Raw genomic sequence first — 23,351 nt, 5'->3', positions numbered from 1 at the left:
AAATAGTTCCTGGACCTGAGAAAGATGTCTAGTCCTGGTCCTAAGCAATCTTGTATGCCACCTTTCCACCCACCTGTTCCCAGGTTAATTCCTGCACCGATCAGCCTGGTAAATGGACTGGGACATGGATGATTTGCTACCTTTGGGCCTGGAGAGAGGTGAATGTGAGAGCCTCCAGCCTGTCACTTGGTCTGCAAACATAAAATAAAATAGAATAAATAGTAGTATCACAGGTGGGTGAAGGGGCCAGTATGATGTAGTGGTCTGAGCATTGGTCTAGGACAGTGGTGGCGAACCTTTTACTGACCAAGTGCCCAAATTGCAACCCCAAACCCACTTATTTATCACAAAGTGCCACATTTTTCTGGCTTTCTAGTAACAAACTCTGGCAAATTCTGTGCTGGGGTGACAGAGCGTGTGCCTACAGAGAGGACTCTAAGTGCCACCTCTGGCACGTGTGCCATAGGTTCACCACCACCGGTCTATGACACTGACAGTCCAAAGTTTGAATCCCAGCTCACCCATGGAAACCCATAGAGTAACCTTGGCCAGGTCACACTCTCTCAGCCCCAGAGGAAGGCAAAGGCAAATCCCCTCTCCTCCAGCACCACATTTCAAATGAGTTTATTTTGTTTCCATCGGCTTCCTGATGCTTTCACAGCCATACATAGAAATTGGAAATATGGCATGGATAATCCTACAGCTGCATCTGTGCTGCAGAAATAATCTGGTTTGACACCACTTTAGCCTCAAAACTGTGGAATTCTGGCAATTGTAGTTTGTTGTGGCACCAGAGTGACTCAAAGGCATGCACCCCTGCCCCTGAAATTTCAGTCCTCAAATTTCTAGCATTGTAGTAAGTGGAAACTTCACTTGAACATTTATTCTGAGTCCACACTGCAGAATTAATGCAGTTTGACACTGATTTAATTACCCTAGCTCAATGCTATGAAATTCTGGATTTTATAGTTTTGTAAGATATTCTGATTTCCCTGTCAGAGAGCTCTGATGCCACAACAAATTACAGTTCCCAGACTTCCGTACCATTGAACCATGTCCATTAAAGTGGTGCTAAACTGGATTATTTCTGCAGTTCGGATGCAGCCCTAAATGTGGAAAAATCACCCCGGGACAGATGAACAATCCATGTGCACATGTAAAAAGGTTGTACCTGTGTGGGTAGCACCTGTGAACATCCCTCCATTGAATGTTACATGTTGGGAGAGTCTGCCTGTGTACATACTTTGTGTGGAGATGTACCTGGATTGTACAAAAAGGGTGACTCTCACCTTGACAATGGAAGATGGTCTCTCCTCCCTTAGCTCCTTCTCTTTTCTCTTTTCCAGGCCTGTATGGGAAAGATGGGATCCTTCCGGCCCGGAAGATGCTCCGCTTCACCGGCAAGGGCTTCTGGGAGCAGCTGCGGGATTCGCCCACCCTGCTGTGGCTTGGGCCTCATGTGGGCCTGGACACGGAGCAAGGCATGGAGCTGCTCTGTCTCCTGGGGACCTTGCTTTCCTTCGGGGCCCTGATCCTGGAGCCTCTGCGTGACAGCCTGGTCTTCCTGCTGCTCTGGGCCCTCTACTTCTCCCTGTACCAGGTACGAAGAATGTCCCCAAATGCAAAAGAGATTAACAGTCCCCCACCTAGAGGGACTGGGTGCCTGGGGTTGCTGTTGTTGTGTCAGTGCCTTTATTGAAAACCAATGAATGTAGATAAATTGACTGCAATGATAGGCATGCATACCAGAGAGGTGAGCAAAAGACCACATCTGGTCAATTTTCACTTGCAATTCCCTTGAAATATCAACAAAGGAAATAAATAATAACAATAAGAAGAAATAATCAGTGGTTTGATTGTAGGACTAGGACTCTGGAGATTAGGATTTGATTCCCTGCTTGGCCATGGAAAACTAAGTGACCTTGGGTGAGTCACACCCTCTCAGCCCCAGAAAACACTGTGATAGGGTCGCCTTAAGTCAGAAACAACTTGAAGGCACTCAACAACAACAAATTTAATTTCTTATCCATCTCTCCCCAAGGCTTGATGCAGGGTACAACACATAAAACCATTTAAACACATAAGTAAACACACACAAACAGAGGACAAATTAACATCATCCAACATTAAATTGAAAACATACCCATTTAAAATCCATACTTTAAAATTGACTGGATGGGCCTGCTGGAAAAGATAGGTCTTCAGTACTGTTTTAAATTCAGACAGCATGTTTAGCTGTTGAATTTCTCCTAGCAGGTCATCCCACAGTCTTGGGGCGGCCGATGAAATGTCCTCTCGGTGACAGTTGCCAGTCTAGTTCTGACTGGTTGGAGTAAACGTCCCCCAGAGGACCTGATTTTATAGGACAGATGATAAGAAAGGAGGTTATCCCCTTTGGTAAATGGACCTAAACTGTGTAGTTATGGGGAAATAATGCTTGCTTGTGTCCAATGCAGGCGGAGATACCTGCAGATGAAAAAGAAATGCAAATCTATGCATGTGGTTCATGCCACCAAGAAATAAAACAGGGAGGCAATTGAACAGTGTGATGCGACAGCAAAAAAGCCAATGCAGTTCTAGACTGCATCAATAGAAGTCTAGTGTCTAGATCAAAGGAAGTCATAGTGCCACTCTATTCTTCTTTGATCAGGCCTCACCTGGAATAGTCCTGTGTCCAATTCTGGGCACCACAATTCAAAAAGGATGTTGAGAAACTGGAGCATTTCCAGAACAGGGCAACAAAAATGGTGAAAGGTCTGGGAACCATAAAGCCCTATGAGGAGCAATTTAGGGATCTGTGTGTGTTTAGCCTGGAGAAGAAAAGTTTAAAACACTATAGCCAGAATGCTGACTGGGGCCAGTTACAGGGAGTGTATAACTCCCTTGTTAAACTAGCTCTACTAGCTACCTGTTCATTTCTGGGCTCAATTCAAAGTGATCTATAAACCTGCACAGCTTGGGTCCAGACTATCTGAGAGACCGTATCTTCCCATAAGAACTTGCAAAAGCCTAAGATCTGCAGGAGAAGGCTTTCTCTCGTTCCCTCCACCATCATGAAGACACGAGAGAGAGCCTTCTTGGTGGCTGCTCCCATCCTCTGGAACTATGCCCTTCCTTGGAGGCTAGGCTGGCCTCCTCCTTGCTGGCCTTTTGCTGCCAAGTAAAAACATTTTTATGCCAGCAGGGTTTCTGTACATAATGCATAGCAGAGTGGTTTTATGGAGCAGGTGGTTTTAGTCTGTTTTAAGGTTTTATCTGTGAGCCGCCTTGGGTCCCTCCAGGGAGACAGGCGGGATATAAATGAATAAATAAATAGGTTAAGAGGTGATATAAGGGGAGAGGAGGAGACAAGCTTGTTCCATCTTCCACCTGGTGACCCTTCAGATGCTGATTTAATTGTTAATTTCTTGCAGCAAAAGGCAACTTGATGGTTGGGATGGAGGGGCTGCAATGATGGCTTGCCACCGGCTTTGGAGCACTGTTCTTTCCCAGCCCAAACTAGAGATCTTTTGTGGTGGTCTCTCCACAGTGACCAGATGTCCTCACTGTCAAGGAGGACAAGGCACCAGAAGATGTAGGACATTCAAGAGAAATGTTGAACATTCCAGCATAATAGCTAAAAACACCCATGTAAATCTGCTTCTTGGTCATGCTTAAAATAGAGGACATTTGGAATTTCTCCTGGATAAGAAGCCTGAAATGTAGGGCATTTGGAGGGCTTGCCTGGTCACCCTGCTGCTATCCAAGTTGTCAGCCCTGCCTGACCTGAGGTAGTTTCCTGAATCCGGTGAGATCAGGTATGTTCTGGTGGTATTATGCACAAATCCTATTAAGCCTTTGGAGGCGCTAATTATTTTGAATTCTGTAGACAAAGTGCCTGCATTGGGCCTCATCTGCCCTTAAAGTCTGCCAGGGTTCAAAAGAAATATTGTCGTCAGTTTAAAAAAAAGAAATTCTTTACCCCCCAAATGCCTTCTATTTAGTTATTTTATTTATTGGACTTATATCCTACTTGCCCACAAACTGGGATCCAAAGTGGCTCTAAGTGTAAAGGTATAATGGCTGTCTTTTGGGCTATTTGGGGGGGGGGGGGCACATTTTAGGCCCAGAAAGTTCCTCTTTTAAAACTGGAAATAAATCCGAAAAGACTTCCAATCAGTTCCTGTTTTAAAAAAGGGCCTCTCCTGGACCGAAAATGAACCACAAAGGACTAAAAGCATGGCAAAAATACCTCCCACTGCTCCTGAATTAGCCACTTTGGGTCCCTATTTTGGGAGAAAAGCAGGATACAAATTAATATAATAAATAAGTAGATGAATAAAAGCCATGGGGGGGGGCAGAATATTTAGGGATTTGCAGTGAGGGGTCTCCCAGGAGGCTGATTTCCCCCCATTGCCCTCCCCAGCGTACATGGTTTTAACTATTTTGATGTGTTTTGAATAGTTTCCAAGCTGTCATAAATTTCACAGCAAACAGCAATACAAACAACATTGCAACATTACAAACAACAAATCTACCATCATCACACTGACATCACAACAATAAACTCATATACAGTACTAAGACATGTCACCTTACCTTGCTTTACATTACAAGTAAAAAAGACTTCCTGAATCTCTTCCCTCCGCCTATAGCTTCATTTATCTTTACCACTTCTGTCTTTCCGTCTTAATTTTTTCTCCTTACTCTTCCTTGTTATCTTGCAAACCTCTGTCTCCTGTCCTTAGTAAACTTCTGCAGAATGATTTCCTTCTTCTGTGAATTTTACTAGTTTTACCTTAAGTAGCTTTATCATGTCTGACCATTCTTTCTTATATTTATCTATTGATTTATTTCTGATCAAGTTCTTTAACCTGTCAATTTCTAAATAGTCAAGCATTTTCCATATCCGTTCTATATCCTGTGTTTAATGTGTTTTAAATTGTTCCCGACAAATTTAATGAGTTTTAAATTGTTCCACCGTTTAATGTGTTTTTGGACTGTGAAATGTCTCCTACTATTTTTAACATGATGAAATTGATTTCTTCACATTCTTGCAAAGAAGCTTGTAAAATGTGGGCTAGACAAGGCAACTGTTACTTGGATCTGTAATTGGTTGACCAGCCGAACCCAAAGGGTGCTCAACAATGGCTCTTTTTCCTCCTGGAGAGAAGGGACCAGTGGGGTCCCACAGGGCTCTGTCCTGGGCCCAGTGCTATTCAACTTCTTTATCAATGACCTGGATGACAGAATTGGAAGCATACTTATCAAATTTGCAGATGACACCAAATTAGGGGGAATAGCTAATACTCCAGAGGACAGGATCAAGATTCAAAATGATCTGAATAAACTAGAAAGCTGGGCCAAAGCTAACAAAATGAAATTCAACACAGAGAAATGTAAGGTACTGCACTTAGGGCAGAAAAATGAAATGCATAGATATAGGATTATGGGGGACACCTGGCTGAATGAGAGACTTCTACGTGTGAAAGGGATCTAGGAGTCCAAGTAGACCACAAGTTGAATATGAGTCAACAGTGCGATGCGGTGGCTAAAAAGGCCAATGCAATTCTAGGCTGCATCAATAGAAGTATAATGTCTAGATCAAGGGAAGTCATAGTGCCACTTTATTCTGCTCTGGTCAGGCCCCACCTAGAATATTGTGTCCAGTTATGTGCCCACAATTCAAAAAGGACATTGAGAAACTGGAGCCATGTGTCCAGAGGAGGGCGACTAAAATGGTGAAAGGTCTGGAAACCTTGCCCTATGAGGAACGACTCTGGGAGCTGGGGATGTTTAGCCTGGAGAAGAGAAGGTTAAGAGGTGATATGATAGCCCTGTACAAATATTTAAAGGGATGTCATATTGAGGAAGAAGCAAGCTTGTTTTCTGCTGCTCCAGAGAATAGGACCCGGAGCAATGGATGCAAACTGCAGGAAAAGAGATTCCACCTCAACATTAGGAGGAACTTCCTGAGAATAAGGGCTGTTCGACAGTGGAATGCACTCCTTCCTCGGAGATTGTAGTGGGGTCTCCTTCCTTGGCGGTCTTTAAACAGAGGATAGATGGCCATCTGTCGGGGATGCTTTGATTTGGATTTCCTGCATGGCAGAATGGGGTTGGACTGGAGGGCCCTTGTGGTCTTTTCCAACTCTATTATTCTATGATTCTATGATTTTGTCGTCTCCCGCCCCAACGTTTGTGTATATGGGGCAGGCTGTAAACATCTTAATAAATAAGTCAGGGGGGAGATGAAAGAGCAGCATGGGCTTTGATACAGAAGCAGGTGTGGGGATGGATCTGGATTTGGGCTCCGTTCGGATTAAGAATTGGGACGGGTGACACCAGCATCCTCACCCTGAGTAGCAACCTTGTTTTTTGTAAACTAATGCAGAACCTCTGTGCCAAAACCTGAGATTTGTGCATGGCTTTGTTGTTTAAAGGTAAGCAGGAAAAAATCAGAATACAAAATCAGTTTTTGCCCTTGCTTTTAAAATGCATGAAGTGACATTTTTAGCTTCCCTTTGTCTGTGCCTTTAATTCTGTCTCTTGCCTTTTAAGGCCGCCTCGGAGCAAAGGGATTGCTCAGCCCTGCCTTACAGAATTCTCTTTTGGCCAAACAAAACTCCAGCCAAGCTCTGGGGTTGCCACTCCTCTCAGCCTTTCACAATAGTTTCCCCTCTGGTCACATTTTCCAGCTTTCTTTTGCCTGATATTACTTCTCTTTTTTATCTAAACAGGGTCCAGTTAATAGCAGTTAATGAGAGAACCTCTCAGCTGTAGGCATTTAACCTGTTCTTTTAATGGTATTTGTAAGCAACCCTGAGATCATTTTGGTCCAGCTTGAGTCTCCCTTACCCAAAATGCTTGGGACTGGAAGCGTTTGGGATTTTTTGGATGTTGGAATTCCTGCATTTGCATATGCATACATAATGAGATATCGTGAAGATGGAACCCAAGTCTAGAAAGATTCAAATCATGTCCCTTGCCTTACATTTTCAGACTGCTGGGAGAGGTGATGCCAGGAGATTACAAGTGATTGATATATGATAGATTGATATACTGACTGATATAGCAAGTTTGCAAGTCCTGAGTAGGGATGTTGGTGACTGGGGCTCTAGGAGATCTCTCATTCAGAGGGTTGCCATGTGTTGAAGGCCACCTGATGGCAAATCACACACAAAGCACACATTTAGGTGCTTATGGATGTCTGGTTTACATACCCTAAAGACACCAGATGCCATCAAGCCTTGGAAGATAATCAGAGTCAGCCCAGATTAGGACTTGGATGGGAGACCACCAGTGAATACCTGGTGCTGTGGGCTCGGTTTCAGAGGAAAGAACTGGCAAAACCACTTCAAAGGATTCCTTGCCTAAGACAACCCAGTGAAAAATTCATAGGGTCACCATACGTCAACAGGAAAATTGATGGGACGGACATATAGACACCTAAGTTGCTAAATACCCTAAAGCAGTGGTTCTCAACCTTTCACAGGGTTTGCCTAAGACCATTGGAAAACCACCCCTCTTTCCACCTCCAGCCATAAATTTATGGTTGGGGGTCACCACAACATGAGGAACTATATTAAAAGGTTGCTGCATTAGGAAAGTTTAGAATCACTGCCCTAAAGGGACCAGATCCTGTCTAATTGGAGAAGCTGAGCAGGCTCAGTCCGGGTTAGGATTTGGATGGGAGTCTGCTAATGGATGCCAAGTGCTGTCAGCAGTATTTCAGAGGAAGGAACTGGGAAAACATTCCTTGCCTAAGGAAATCCCATGAAAGTCATAGGATCGTAAATTTCATTGGGTCATGAGTCAACAGGAGACTGGAAGGCACACATTCACATACCATCTTGGAAATTAAGCAGAATCAACCTTGGTGAGTCCTTGGATGGGGGACTGCCAGTGAATACTAGGTGCTGCAGGCTCTTTGATTATTCATTGTCTTAAAAGAACCTGTGAAATTCAAGGTGATCACCATAAGTCAACAGGTGACTTGAAGGCCTATACATAAACACATGGAAGCCTGTCCCTGTTATATTGTGTTATATATAAATTTCATTTAGGTTATTGATTTCTGTGCTGAAATTGCACAGCCTTCCCAATGTGGTTGGACTGCAGGCCCTGCCAGCCCTGTTGCCATCATAGGATGAGGAGGGATGGGGCTTGCAGTCCACCAATATCTGGATGATTCCCAAACAGGGGGAAGGCTCAGACCCGGACGTCCAGCCTCCTGCGGGCACCCAATTCCTGCTCCTGGCCCATTGTCCTGTCGCATGCTGATGGCTGCTGTGCCTCCCAGCTGTGTGCAGGCGCTGGAGCGCAACCCACCGGATCCCTGGGATTTGGAGCGGAGCCCATAACAAAGTCAGCTGGCTCCCGTCCCAGGGAACTGCAGTGTATTCTCTGTCTGCTTGGCTTTCTTGCAGGCGGTACGTCCTGCATCCTTTTGGCGGGTGATGTAACCCTTCTGCAGGTGGACTTTAGTGAAGTGTTGCAGTGGGGAGGAACCCACTGCTGGATCAAGAAGAGCAAATCTGCCATGATTTGTTGGCCTTGGAGCAAGGTGAAGGAGGCACCCTTCCCTTTGGTGCTGATATAATATTCTCATCACTGCGTAGCACTTCAGAAGTAAAAACAACAAAACAGCCAGCCCTGTCAAAGGGAAACAATCACATACACACACACACAGATACAGATACACTCATAAAGGTTGAGTCTTCCTTGTCTGAAATGCTTGGGTCCTGCAGGGTTTTGGATTTTTGTTTTTATTTTTGGGGATTTTGGAATGCCTGCTTTTGCATATATGTACATAATAGGATGCCTTGGAGATGGTACCCAAGTCTCAAGACAAAATTCATTTATGTAATTTTGTACACAATGCAATTTTGTGCATAAAATAAAGTTTGGGTACATTGAACCAACAGAAAACCATGATGTCACTCTTTTAGCTGCCCATGAAGACATTTTTGGCTTTTGGTGTATTTTGGTTTTCAAAAATCTTGGTAAGAGGACCCGTCCTGTAATGCCATCACCCTGCATGGGACTTTACAATGAAAGAAAGACCAAAGCCAGCTAGCCCTGTCAAAGGCATTCAGTAAGTGATATATACTGTATATATCCACACATAAATACATGCATACACGCACATGCGGGGGAAGGAAGGAATAATGAAAATATACAACTATACAATACAAGTTTATTATAATGTTCGTGAGGCAATGGCTGCAGCTAACAATTTGACTTTGACAAGCAAGGCAGGACAGATGCTTTTGCTTGATGGGTTTTTAATGGTACCTGGCCCTATTTCTTAAAATAGCACTGTCAGGCCTGCCAAAACCATATAATCTAATGCACACACACACATCCATATAAAAAGAAAGAAGTAATACAAATAAAAAATCTGCATTACAATTGTAAAACAAGTAATCCAGGCAGAAATACAAAAACCAGTACAATATAATACAGAACAAACTGACCAATGTATATATAACCAAAATATGCAAGATTATAAAACAACATTAAACTAAAATTTCAAAAGCTTTAGAAAGCCAGAAAGTTTTGTAGTTGAAATTTAAAAATAATGCAGGGAGGAGCAGTGTGCAAATATTCAGAGAGGCAATTCAGAGAGTCTGCAAGTGATAAAGACTGAAGCCAAGCCAAAGAAGGGAAAGCTTTGGTTGAGTGAGAAGCCTGGTGTTCCTTGAACAGATCCCTACCAAGCTGGTGAAAAGAAATGAGGGCTGAAAGATAAGGAGAAGAGAGGTTGTGTAGGGCTGTGTTTGTCCAAAATCCATAAAGTTTGCTTGCATTAGCCTGATTTGTTGCAGTCTTCTTTCAGGTGTCAAAAAGGGCCAATGTAGTTGCAAAGCTAGGGCTGAATTTCAGACCAGCTAGGTTTGTTTGTGTGAGAATAACAGCCATCTTAAATTCCTTTCTGCAAATTGTTTTCTGAAACCTCTTTTTAAATATGTTCTTTTCTCCTTCCACTGCAGGTTGGGCAAGTATTCCTGTATTTCCAGTGGTAAGTAACCTAAGTATCTATAGCACTATCAAATACGTTTCTGTAGTACTTAACCGTGAACTCAGCTCTCTCTAAGCAGTTCACAATGTGTCAGTTAATTGCCTCCAACAAGTTAGGTACTCATTTTAGCTCCCTACAAGGATGCCAGGCTGAATGGTCCTTGGAGCCCTGCGTGGGATCAAACAAACAGCATTGTGGCTACAGTAAACCCTTAGGGATTTGACCATTGAGCCACCAGGGCTCCTATCTCCTGGAGTTTGGTTTCAGGACCTCCATGAATACCAAAATCTGTAGATGCTCAAATCTCATTAAATACAATGGTGTAGTAAAATAATGTCCTTTATATAAAATGGCATAATCAAGGTTTGCCTTTTGGGTTTATTTTTAATACTTTAACCAACACTCTAGGGACTTATTTTAGCGACCAACGGAAGGATGCAAGGCTGAGTTGAGCTTGAGCCCTTTTGCTGGTATTGAACTCCTCAACCTTATGGTTTTGAGAGAGTGGCTGCAGTACAGGCATTTAACCTCTGTGCCACCAATGCTCCCAATTGGATAATTGAGCTGATATCTAAAGATTGAAACTGCATAAGAAATAAACCTTGGGGGCTGCTCAGCTTAGAATCATAGAATCATAGAGTTGAAAGAGACCCCAAGGGTCATCCAGTCCAACCCCATTCTTCCATGCAGGAAATCTCAATCAAAGCATCCCCGACAGATGGCCATCCAGCCTCTGCTTAAAGAACTCCAAAGAAGGAGACTCCACTACACTCCGAGGGAGTTTGTTTGACCTTGTCCTCCCTCCATTTAGGGACAGCCTCTTGCTGGAGACGGGTTTCCTGGCCATTCTGGTGGCCCCGCTGCACCTGTTGAAGTGGCGCTCAACAGCCTGGCGGGCACATGATGGGGTGACCTTCTGGCTGGCTCGCTGGCTTCTTTTCCGCCTGATGTTTGCCTCTGGGGTGGTGAAGCTGACCAGCCGCTGCCCCACCTGGTGGGGGCTCACAGGTAAGACCCAGTGGAGGAAAAGATTTGCAGCAAATGTGTGGAATCGTGGGCTGCAGGTTTGGATATAGTCATTGCTAGGGTGAGTAGGTGGAAGGAAGAAGCTTAAAACAAGAGGGCCAGAACTGGGTGGGGATTCCAGATGTTGCTGGACTGCACCTCCCAGCAGCCAGTGTTGAGGAATGCTGGGACTTGCAGGCCAACAACATCTGGAGGGCCTCACTAGAGGCTGAAAATTCCATGTTAACCTCTGGCAGAGAAGAGAAGTTGGGAAAAGGGTAATTGTCCTAGCCTCCAGGAACCCAGTTTTAAGAAAAATAACAGTTCCAGGTCAAGCCGTCCTCCGTCTCGAGCCTTAGACCACATTTTCAATTATAATTCCTGCTTTAACCCTCCCCCTCCCCCCCAAATTGGGACATAAAGCAGTGTAAAAATTAAAAGAACTATACAATTAATCCCCAGCATTAAGAGATGGTATACAATTATTTTGTATATTGTATACAGTGCGATTAATCCCCCTGCCAGCAGTTGCATGGAGCGAAGTGCCTAGGAAGGACCTTTATGGCTATGAATGTGCTGGTTGCATGTGGTTCATTTTCTTCTGTGTATGAACCGGATGTAGACTATGAAGAGGAAGTGTTTAGGTGTGTTCAGGCTGGTATGGTGGCCCAAAATATTTTTTTAAACCTTCAGTCCCAAAGACTCCCATTTTTCCAGGAACACCTGGGTGTTGAGTTGCTACCTAGAACCCTCTGGGAAAAAAAGAATGAACTATTTATCTTCTGGACCGTTATCTTCACTCCATGTGAAGTAGATGAAGACTCTGAGGCAGCCTGCAGACCATACAGTCACCGAGTTGGAAGAGATCTCAAGGGCTATCCAACCCTGTTCTGCCATATATAAACACACAATCAAAGCCTTCCCTGTGACAGATGTCCATCCAACCTCTGGTTAAAAACCTCCACCATCCTCTGAAGGAATATATTTCACTGTCCGCTAGTTTTTAACCTCAAGAAGTTCTTCCTAATGTTGAGCAGGAATCTATTTTCTTGTAGTTTGAATCCATTGCTCCATGTCCTATTCTCTGGAGCAGCAGAAAACAAACTTGCTCCATCCTCAACATAATATCCCTTCAAATAGTTAAACAGGACTATCATGTCCCCTCTTAACCTTCTCTTTTCCAGGCTAAACATAAGCTAAGTCCCTCCTCATAGGGCACGGTTTCCAGACCTTTTACCATTTCGGCTGCCCTCCTCTGGACACACTCATGTTTTGGACTTCATCTCCCAGAATCCCTGACTCTTGGTTGTGCTGGCTAGGATTATGGGAGCAGAAGTCCAAAACCTCTGGAAGACTAGAGCTGCTGCACCAGACTAGAGCTCAAGCAACCATTTCCACTCCTGCAGGAATGGTACTTGTGACACCGCTCTGATGTAGTTGGACTGCACTTCCCATCCACATTTTACTCACTGTTTCATTTTGTAGTTGAGCAATACTTGCTTTGATCATTTCACAGTGTTTGCTTATGAGGGGCTTGGTGGTGCATGCATTAGCTTCTGGAGACAGAAAACTGGCCCCCAGACCCTTTAAAATTGCCCACCGCTCCTTAGAGGGTGGGGGAGATATACTGTAACATTTAAAGACTGTTATCAAATCTTAATCTGGCATAGTTACTGGGATGCTGTGCTGCCATTTCCCCCAACTTTTCTCTTTCTCTCTGTTTTCCAGCTTTAACATACCACTACGAGACCCAGTGCATCCCCACACCGGCCGCATGGTTTTTCCATCAGCTACCTGTCTGGTTCCAGAAATTCAGTGTGGTGGGCACCTATGTCATCGAGATTGCCATTCCACCGCTCTTTTTTGTGCCAATTCGCCGGCTTCGCCTCTTTGCCTTCTATAGCCAGGTATTTCCCCCATTGATATCCTGTGTGGGGCTGATACACCTGCAAATAACCTAACTGGATGATGATGATGATGATGATGATGTCTTTTCCACGCCTCCTCAAGGTGGTGTACACAGCATGTTAAAATACAAAACATAATTAAAACCACAGAAACCCACCGTTTAAATACAATACTTTAAAATCATTAAAATACACTCTAAGAGTTCATATTGAAAGCAAAGTTACTAGACCATAGAAAATCACACTGTCTGCTTTTCCATTCCCAGCATTATCACAGGATTTCCAATCAGTGGGTAAATATTAGCAGACAGGGAAAGAAAGGTATTGCATTACAGCTGCAGAGAAACTTGAAGTCTCTTTCCAACTAGAGAGTTGCAACACTGTGGTCCCAGTTGAACTGCCGTGGCTGCATCCCACATAATCCTGGGAGTTGTAGTTCAAGGAGTCAGTAAGACTTGTAAGTGCCTCTCATTTTTGTTATGTGCCTCAAGCCAACTTTGACTTGGAGCACCCCTTAGGGTATTCTTGGCTGGATTTTGTTAGATGATGTTTGCCTTTGCCCAAGGTCACCCAGTGGGTCTCCTGGGATGAGCAGTGATTCGAATCCTCCACTCCCAGAGTCCTACTCCAGCACTCAGACCATTATGCTGCATTGGTTTCTGTTAATGCTTCTCAGTGACCTACAAATCCCAGGATTCCATAAGATGGGGCTGTGATAATTAAAGCAGAATTTGCCACATATCTGTAGTTACACCACAGTTGGTAACTTCCAAGTTATGTTGGTAACAGGGTTGCTTCAAATGACTTTAGAAAAACAAAACACTCCTGTTTATTTATTTTTATAGATATAATCAGTTTTTAAAAGTTACAGTACTGCAGTCCCACTGCGAAAATAGCAATAATAGCCAAACTTTGTATATATATTAATTAGGTTTGAGACCACTTTAACTGCCATGGCTCGATGCTGTGGAATCCTTGGAGTGATAGTTTTGTGAGATACTGAGCCTTCACTGTCAGAGAGATCTGGTGCCACAACAGATTACAAATCCCAGGATTCCACAGCACTGAGCCATGGCCATTAAAGTGGTCTCAAAATGCATTGATTCTGCAGTGTGGCAGAAGCCCAAGAAGGCCCCTCCTCTCCAGTCTTCTAGTGCTGTGATGTTTTCTTGGAACACATCCTTTGCTTTTGGACGAATGCTTGGATTCAGTCTCCAGCTTATAAAGATTTGAGCCCTCTTTCTTTATCCGTTTAGGAGAGAGGTATAGATCAGTTGTTCGGCTCCATTGAGATATCTTAATTCCTCTTTGCTGTCATGGGATAAGCATAGACCCTCTGTTATTGGCAGGGGTTCGGTTGTAGGCCCAGACATGCCCTGCCACGGATGCCAAAAAATGTGGACAATTGCGCCCCATATTATTCAATTTTACTCAATACTGTATTCAATATTTGCACGTCACAATCATTGAACAATAAGGAGAGCGATAGTCCGCAGGCGGTTGAATTTCAGATGGGAAGCCTGTGTGTTGCAAGGGCTGACTGTCTGTGTAAACACAGATGTTTTAAAACTAGTTTTTACAGATTACTTTAATCTGTGCTTGAAAGATAGTTTTATTTGGGGTTTTTTGTTACTTGTTGTTATTATATTTATTTGTATCCCACTCCCACCCCCCCCCACCCCCCAATAATTGGGGGACTCAGAGCAGCTTACAGTTCAAAAGAACAGTACAGTTAAAAGCGGACTGTTGCTTTGAGAGTGTTTGTGAGCAAAGTGGCAAGAAGTGAGTGCTGCTTAGTATTACAGAGTAGGGAGGTATTCCCATCTAGTATAATCCCTTGCCACAAAGGCATCCACTGTTGAATTGCCCCTTAGAGACAGAAGGAGGAGGGGGAAATGTCTTATACAGTGGGCCCTCCACATTCGCTGGGGTTAGGGGCAAAGGATCCCCCGTGAAAGTGGAAAACCTGCAAATAAAAAATGCTATTTTGGGGTGTTTTTTGTTTGTTTGTTTGTTTGTTTGTTTTTGTGAATACCTCTCTGGGAATCTCTAAGTGTCCTCCAGAGCAACTCTGTGGTCAACAACTTCCAGAGGCATAGAATTGTTCTGGAGGACCTATAAATGCCTAGAGAAATGTTTTTTCTAACAATCTCTTGGTCCTCCAGCACAACTCTGTGGTTAACTTCTGGCAGAGTTGTGCTGGAGGACTTACAGATTCCTAGAGAGAACATATTAACGAAATCTCCAAATAATCAAATCCGCAAAAATCAACACAGCAAATATGGAGTGTTAACTGTACTCACAACACTTGTATATGATTCTGTAGCATTCAGATTTTGGCACGGGCTAATATTTTACTCTATGGTTCCAGATTCTTTTGCAAGTCCTGATCATCATCACAGGCAACTACAACTTCTTCAACCTCTTGACTGTGGTGCTGAGCTTCTCCCTGCTTGATGATGAACACGTGGGACTGTGGTTGGGCCACGGCCGGAGGAAGACAAGCAGCAGTGAGTGTCTATAGGGAAGGGAAACTGCCATACTGAGCAACGCCCTTTCCCTCGTCTGATTTCAGAAGCTAATTGTTTGACGGAAGACTGCCAGAGATAGAATCAGGGGTCTCTGGATAGGACTGTGAAAAAGATCCTGTCTTAGACCCTGCAGAACACCAACTGGGAAACAAGCACAGGGTGTGAGGTCTGGTGGGGAAGCTCCAAACAGAAAACCAGCAGTGTGTTAATATGACAGTAAATAGTATTGTGAAAGACGAAAAGGACACAGAGCAACAGGAGCCTTTCAGTAATAACCTATAACTGATAGTTTTCAAAGAAATGTTAGTCTCTTGCAGCAGAGCTCCCTCCCTTCAGCCACCATCTTGAGGGGAGAGAGGCAGGCTAGCTCCAACTGCCTGCCTGAAAGAAGAAAAGCCCTCCTTCTGACCACCATCTTGAGGGGGAGAGAGGCCTGGCCTGAAAGACTAAGAGCCCTCCTTCCGACCACCATCTTGAGGGGGAGAGAGGCCTGTTTTATTTTATTTTGACTTTGTATTGTACTTCCTGTTGTACACCGCTTTGATCTAATTTGGAAAAGTGGTATATTTATTATTATTATTATTATTATTATTATTATTATTATTATTATTATTATTAAAAAGGGAAGAGGGGGAAGAAGCATAAGTGTGGCAGCACCTTTAAAACTGACTGGTTTTGATTTTTGTATGAGCTTTTGTGGATATAAATCCACTTCTTTGGATAAATCTGCTTTATGTTGTTTCGAACTGCCATCAAGTTGAGTTAGACTCATGGCGCCCCCGTGAATGAGAGCCCTCCAAGCCCCCTTCATCCTCTACCATTCTGTCATACTTTGGACATATCATGAATAGACATACTCCATGAGAAAAGTTTACAGTGCTTGGTAATGTAGGGAGAAGTAGGATAAGAGAAAGACTGCACTCCAGATGGATGGACTCCGTCAAGGAAGCCATAAAGGTCTTGCAGACTCAGGAAAGCCTTTATGGCTTCCTTGATGGAGTCCATCCATCTAGAATGTAGTTTCTCTCTTTTCCTACTTCTCTCTACATTACTAAGAGCATTGTAATCTACTTCCATTGAGTATGTCCAAAGTATGGCAGTCTCATTTTAGCCATCTTGGCTTCTATGGAGAGTTCAGGCTTGATCTGCTCTCAAACTCACTTATATGGTTTAAACCTGAGTCCTTAATATCACTCAGTGCTGCAGCCGAAGAAATGAGTTTATATCCACAAAAACTCATGAAGAAATAAAAACCAGTTAGTCTTAAAGCTGTTACCACATTTCTTTTTTACCTTCTCTCTCCTTTCCTCCTTTTTAAACTGTAGCTGAATATCGAAGCATATAATGCAATATGAAGCAAGGGCAGCTAGCATAAAGGACGCAGATCCACAGAAGCCTACAGGCAATGCAGTGTGGCTCTTTCAACACCACATTTCAAATGCAGTTATTTTCTCACTGTCTAGCAACAGCTTCTGGGTGATAGGTTATAATGTGAAAAATGCAGCTAAGCTGACTTATCTTTTTAAAAATCAGCTGAATTAAAAATTATTTAAAAGAGCATTGAGACCAAGGAGGGAGAAAAGCCTAGCACTGCCCTCCCCGGCATTGAAAGACCCGTCTTCAGCAGCCAGTCAGTTGCCATAAGCCAGCTGGAATTATTTTTAAACAGTCCTTGTGCCTTCTTTCTTTTCGGCAGCCAGGCCCCGGAGTCTGTTGTCCATCCTCTCCCTCCTGTCTGAGCTGGGCACCTATGGCCTCCTGGTCTACTGGACCAGCCTCTACTTTGAACTGGAGATCAACTGGGAGAAAAAGCGTCTGGAATCCAAGACAGGTAAATGCTATTGGAGTAAGAGAAGGGAGCAGCAGGGTCCCTGTCAGTGGGTCAGAATCCTAGTGGTCACTACTGGAGTTCCAGGAAGTTCTAAGGAAGAGAAACAGCTGCAATGAATTTTATTCACAAATTCCAGTCCCTTAGCAAAGGTAGGAACAAAGTCAATGGCTTTGTGGCGCATTATGTGTATTTATACATGGTTCTTTGATATTGCACATGTAACAAAAGGAATTTTCTCAGATGATTTATCTATACTGTGGAAATACTGCAGTTTGACGCCACTTTAAGTGCTGTAGCTCCATCCTTTGGAATCCTGGGATTTGTAGTTTTACAATGCTTTTAGCACAAAAAGTGCTGGTGCCTTACCAGACTATAAATCCTAGCATACTATAGGATGGTAGTTAACGTGGTGTCAAACTGCATTATTCCTACAGTGTAGATACACCGTGAGATAGTTTTGTCTTGGGGAAAATAGGTTTGTTGCTTTCGCACATCCACACTAACTGACCACTGTAAAGATCTGAAAGTCCTGTATTGCGCCACCAAGCCCTCTGAAAAATTAGGGCAAGGTTATGATTTACATCCTTCTGGATCCTATTTCATTCTGTGTCACTCCCACAACCGCTGTTATATGCTTTATCATTTATTTATTTATTTCCCGCCTCTTCCGTTTGGGGATCGAGGCGGGTAACAACAGAGTTTATATGATACACAATATAAAAACAGTAAAAACCCCAAAACCCTGACCCAACCCTCCCTCCCAAACTATAACATTAACATAAAACATGATTAAAATATATAGCAATACAACACTACAAGATTACAGTATTCTACAATCCGCGAATGACGAGGAGATATAGTAGGAAGGACGGATAGAGTCGGTTCTGGGCGGTTATCACTCAGGGAAGGCCTGATGGAAGAGAAAGGTTTTTGTCGCTTTTTTAAAAGCCTCCAATGACGATAAATGGCGAATCTCTTCCGGAGGTCGTTCCAAGCTTTAGGAGCCGTAGCAGAAAAAGACCTCCGGGAATTTCACCGCCAATCTGGTCTTTTTTGGATGTAAAAGATTTTTCCCGGAGAATCGGAGTGTACAGGAAGAGTTATATAGGAGGAGGCATTCCTTCAAGTAGACTGGACCCAGGCCATGTAGGGCTTTGTAGGTAATAACCAATACCTTGTATTGAGCCCAGAAGCTAATAGGCAGCCAGTGTAATACTTTAGAATAGGTGTAATTCAGTCAAACCTAGATTTTCTGGCAACCAGTCTGACTGCCATGTTTTGTTTCATTTGAAGCTTCCAGACATGGCACAAGGGTTGCCCCATGTAGAGCGCATTATGGAAATCAAGATGAAAGGTTACCAGGGCATGTACAACCATTTCTAGGTCCTACTGCTCCAGGTAGGGGCGCAACTGGCATATCAGCCGAAGCTGATAACAGGCACTCCTGGCTGTTGCGTCAATCTGAGAGGACGGATGAAGCGATGAATACCTGAAGGCTTAATGCCACTCGGTACTGCCTTTGAAGAAGTTAGTTTATATCTATGAAAGCCCATACTAAAGATATTACGATACGCGAAGAGGATAGGGCAGTAAGCATCATCTACTATATAAATTCATTACGAGATACAAGCAATTGAAAGCTTTTGTTGATTTATAGAATTAAGTTATAGAGATCTTACAGGGAAGATGATTCAAAAAGAGAAAAAGAGGGAGTGGAATTTGTAAAAACAAAACAAAACCCTACAAGTGGAACTGAACATCGGGATATAAGACCTAGTTTTGAAAAGTATATTTATGTTTTTAATAGAAATTTTCAGTAAAGATAATTAAAAAAGAGAAAGGAAAGAAAGCCTATACTAAAGTAAAAACAGTTTTAAAGGAATGCTCCCTTCCTCCTCCTTTTTTAAAATGAATTAGCAACATTCAGAGGCTTGGCCCTCTGACCCCCATCCTCTGCATGCAAAGGGCTTTCACTGCAAATGTCAAGGGACAGCGATGATAATGTCATTGCCATCATCCACCTGTGTGCTGCTTTTCCTCCTTGATTTTAATTTTGAATATTAAATCACAACACTTTAATTACAGAAATGGAAACTAATACAGAGCAAGGAACATACGACATCAATAAAAAGCAGTCAGAAACCTATTGTTAAAATGTGATTAAGGTATCTAGAATTTTATCTACTTAAAAACAAAAAAAGTTTAAAGTAGCATCTAAACCCAGGGCAAGGATATACTGCTGCAGAGGCAGAAATGAACAGCAGAGAGTGCTATCATAATGATGCAGGACATCTGAAATACGAAATACTCCTAAAACCGAAACTGTTTTCATGAGTGACTAAGACAGTGACACCTTTGCTTTCTGAAAGTTCAGTAGCAGCAGAAAATGATATTGCTCTCTCCTCAATATGGCATCCCTTCAAATATTTAAACATTGCCATCATGTCACCTCTTAACCTTCTCTTCTCCAGGCTAGACACACCCAGCTCCCTCAACCGCTCCTCATAGGGCTTGGTGGTTTCCAGACCTTTCACCATTTTGCCCACCATCCTCTGGATACGCTTTAGAGGATTTATAGCCTGCCGTATGATGGGATCTAAAGCCGCCACCCCCCACGTCAGCAACCCAAACTTTTCTATGTTGTCATGCACAGAGTAGATGGCATTTTGCCAGATAAGCTGATGATTTTTTTGCTTTCAACGATAATCAGATATGAGCCATACCAAATGCAGAAACCAGTACCAGTAGCTCTAAGTTAACTTCTTTCCTTTTTAGTTAGACCTTGGTTGGGATGGAGTAGGAGGAAGGGGAAGAGGTCTTCCTTGCTTCAACCCTCCCCATATGTACCCTTCCCAATTGGGATGTAAACACACACACTTTCTTCTTGATCTCGGCAGCTTTCACATACCACGAGTTCATGCAGTGGCTGAGGATGGTGACTCTCCCTCTTGTGGGCTTTGGATTCCTCTCCCTGGTTTGGGAGATCCTTCAGGCTGGATACAGGTGAGTGAACAGGTGTCAGCCTGACAGGTGTTTGTTTTATGTGGGTCAAGACATCTGCTTGTCACAGCACATGATTTTCCTCACCTACTCATCTTGCATTCAACCTATTTTGTTTTGTATTTGGTCCTCAAAAGTTTGAGTATGGACATAGTTTGCAAGACTGATTTGCTTAGGCACAAATTATTTTGGGGAAGAGAAGATGAGTTCATTAGGAAATGTTCCCTCCACTTAATTTCTAGTGTGATGCTACATCTATGTTAGGAGGAAGGCTGGGCCAGTTTCATGATCTTGTCCAAGTGGCAATACTGTGGCTGCATCTGCACTGCAGAAAGAATCCAGTTTGTCACCATTTTAACTGCCATGGCTCCATCCTATGGAATTTTGAAAATTGTAGTTTTGTGTGATATTTAACCTTCCCTATCAGAGAGCTCTGGTGCCACAACAGATTACAGTTCCCAGAATTGTAGGGTATTGAGACATGGAAGTTAAAGTGGTGACAAACTGGATTATTTCTGCAGTGTGGATGCACCCTATGTCTTTTTGGAAGCAGACATCCCTATTGCCTACCTAATCTTTCCTATCTCTCTCATTTTCTCTAGGAGTGCTTGTGTGCGGGGCTTCCTTTGGAAACTCTGGGCTACAACCCAGTGGGCCATCTTTGCTGTGGCAGCTTTGGGGATGTTCACCATCAGTCTGGTAAGAGAGGAAGGTTGAATATTTTATCAGACCCTGGAGGTTGACGAAAACCAAAGGTTCCAACAACACAGGATGTGGACCAACAGCACCTGCAAGAGTGCAGAGTCTGGTGGACTTTGAAGAAGGGACATGATGGAGTTGATAGGGCCCTGAAGCCCACTCCCCCCTTTTCTTATTTATAGGGAATGTGTTGTCCCCATTCCCAGCTTCAAAAAGGAGAACAAGAAGGCCAAACCAATTACCACCCAGTTAGCCTGATATCAAAGGAAATATTCTAGAGCAGATCATTAAACAGGCAGTCTATAAACACTTAGAAAGGAATGCTGTGGTCACTAAAAGTCAGTATGGATTTCTCAAAAAAAAAGTCATGCCAGATTCATTTCTTTTTTTTGATAGAGTTACTAGCTTGGTAGATAAAGGGAATGCTGTGTATAAGGCCATTATAAGGTCTGCCATGATATCTTTGCAAACAAGCTAGTAAAATATGGGCTAGAGATTGCAAACAGCTTCATTTATATACCGCTTCATACAGCTTAAGCAGTGTCTAAGCGGTTTACAAAGTGTAAGCTAATTGCCCCCAACAATCTGGGTCCTCATTTTAGTGACATCCTTGGAAGGATGCAAGCCTGAGTCAAGCTTGAGCCCTTTCTCTGGTACTGAACTTGCAACCTTATGGTTTTGAGTGAGTAGCTGCAGTACAGGCGTTTAACCACTGCGCCACCAGGGCTCCTCAGTGCAACTGCTGGGTGGATTTGTAATTGGTTGACCTGACGAACCCAAAGGGTGCTCAGCAATGGCTTCTCTTCCTCTTGGAGAGAATTGAAGAATTGACCAGTGGGGTGTCACAGGGTTCTGTCCTGGACCCAGTGCCATTCAACCTCTTTATCAACGATTTGGACGAAAGAATAGAGGGCATGCTTATCAAATTTGCAGATGACACTGAGTAGCTAATACTCCAAAGAACAGGATTAAAATGATCATAATAGATTAGAAAGCTGGGCCAAATCAAACAAAGTGAATTTCAACAGGGAGAAATATAAGTTACTACACTTTGGCAGAAATAGTGAAATGCATATATATAGGAAGGGGGCACCTGACTTGACAGCAGTACACATGAAAGGGATCTAGGAGTCCTAGTAGACCACAAGTTGAACATGAGTCTATAGGGAAGAAATAGTATCACTTTTTCTGCTTCATACCTCCCCTGGAATAATACTGTGTCCAGTTCTGGGCACCATAATTCAAGAGGGATATTGGCAAGCTGGAGCATATCTATAGGAGGGCGACCGAAAGTGAAAGTTCTGGAAACCATATTCTCTGAAGATGCCAGCCACAGATGCTGGCAAAATATCAGGAATAAACTCTTCTAGAATATGGCCACATAGCCCAAAAACCCCACAAAAAACTATAGTTCTGGAAACCACCAAGCCCTGTGAATGGATGCTTAGAGAGCTGGGTATGTTTAGCCTGGGAAAGAGAAGCTTAATGGGTAACAGGATCACCATGTTTAAATATTTGAAGGGATGTCATATTAAGGATGCAGCAAGCTTGTTTTCTGCTGCTCCAGCAGCAACATGTATGCCGGTTGAGTTTACACTTTGCCTGGACTGAACAGGTGTCCATACTCAATTAATTGTAATAGGTATATAAATTGAAAGAATTTTCTGCAAAGTTCAGAGTGCTTCAATACAGTGTTTAATATAAGTAATAACTACTATCTTAAAAAAGAGACTAACTTTTTATTGACATTATCACCAAGGTTTTGGCTAAGCTTTGATCCCTGTGCCATTGTAGCATCTCTGAAGGTGATGCTGACCCTCTGCATGTTCTCTTCCTCCCTGCTCACAGGTCCCCTTCACCTACATCGAGTATGAATCCAATGGGAAGCTGTGGCCCAGCGTCCACCAGCTGTTCAGCGCTGTTGACCGATACCAGCTGGCCAATTCTTACGGTCTCTTCCGGCGGATGACAGGGGTTGGGGGGCGCCCTGAAGTTGTGGTGGAAGGCAGCTATGACAAGAAGACGTGGACGGTAATGGCCTTGCCAGAGGGAAGAGATTGGGTTCTTTCTCAAAGTTCAGCTACTGCCCAGTATCACCTGTCAGAGGAAAACGAAGCTTTCCAGAAACTGTCCACATGCTAGACCCTGAATGCCTCACCACTGACAGTACAACTCTTTTATCTGTGGGACCATTGCCTGCGGTTTCAAATTACCTATGTCTGAAAAAAATTATGTTATCTCTAGGCATTTACTCCAGCACAATTCTGTAGTATGCTTCCGGTGAAAGTTGACCATAGAATCATGCTGGAAGTCCTAGAAATGCCTAGAGAGGTACTCTCTTTAGGAATCTCTAGGTCCTCCAGCATGACTGTGTG

General features: G+C 43.4%; 1 protein-coding gene across 1 annotated transcript in view; it reads left to right on the top strand.

Moving 5' to 3' along the window:
* LMF2 (lipase maturation factor 2) overlaps positions 1 to 23,351 on the top strand; it is a 33,459-nt gene that overhangs the window by 4,355 nt on the left and 5,753 nt on the right. Inside the window, 9 exon segments of the mRNA XM_042469220.1 lie at positions 1,347 to 1,600; positions 9,975 to 10,003; positions 10,815 to 11,011; positions 12,737 to 12,915; positions 15,287 to 15,425; positions 17,143 to 17,277; positions 20,175 to 20,280; positions 20,880 to 20,976; positions 22,825 to 23,007. Coding sequence (XP_042325154.1) covers positions 1,347 to 1,600; positions 9,975 to 10,003; positions 10,815 to 11,011; positions 12,737 to 12,915; positions 15,287 to 15,425; positions 17,143 to 17,277; positions 20,175 to 20,280; positions 20,880 to 20,976; positions 22,825 to 23,007 — 1,319 coding nt within the window.

This window comes from Sceloporus undulatus, chromosome 5, assembly GCF_019175285.1.
Source record: "Sceloporus undulatus isolate JIND9_A2432 ecotype Alabama chromosome 5, SceUnd_v1.1, whole genome shotgun sequence".
Classification (NCBI taxonomy): domain Eukaryota; kingdom Metazoa; phylum Chordata; class Lepidosauria; order Squamata; family Phrynosomatidae; genus Sceloporus; species Sceloporus undulatus.
The sequence above is the reverse complement of the archived record's forward strand: the minus strand, read 5'-3'. Positions and strand labels throughout refer to the sequence as shown.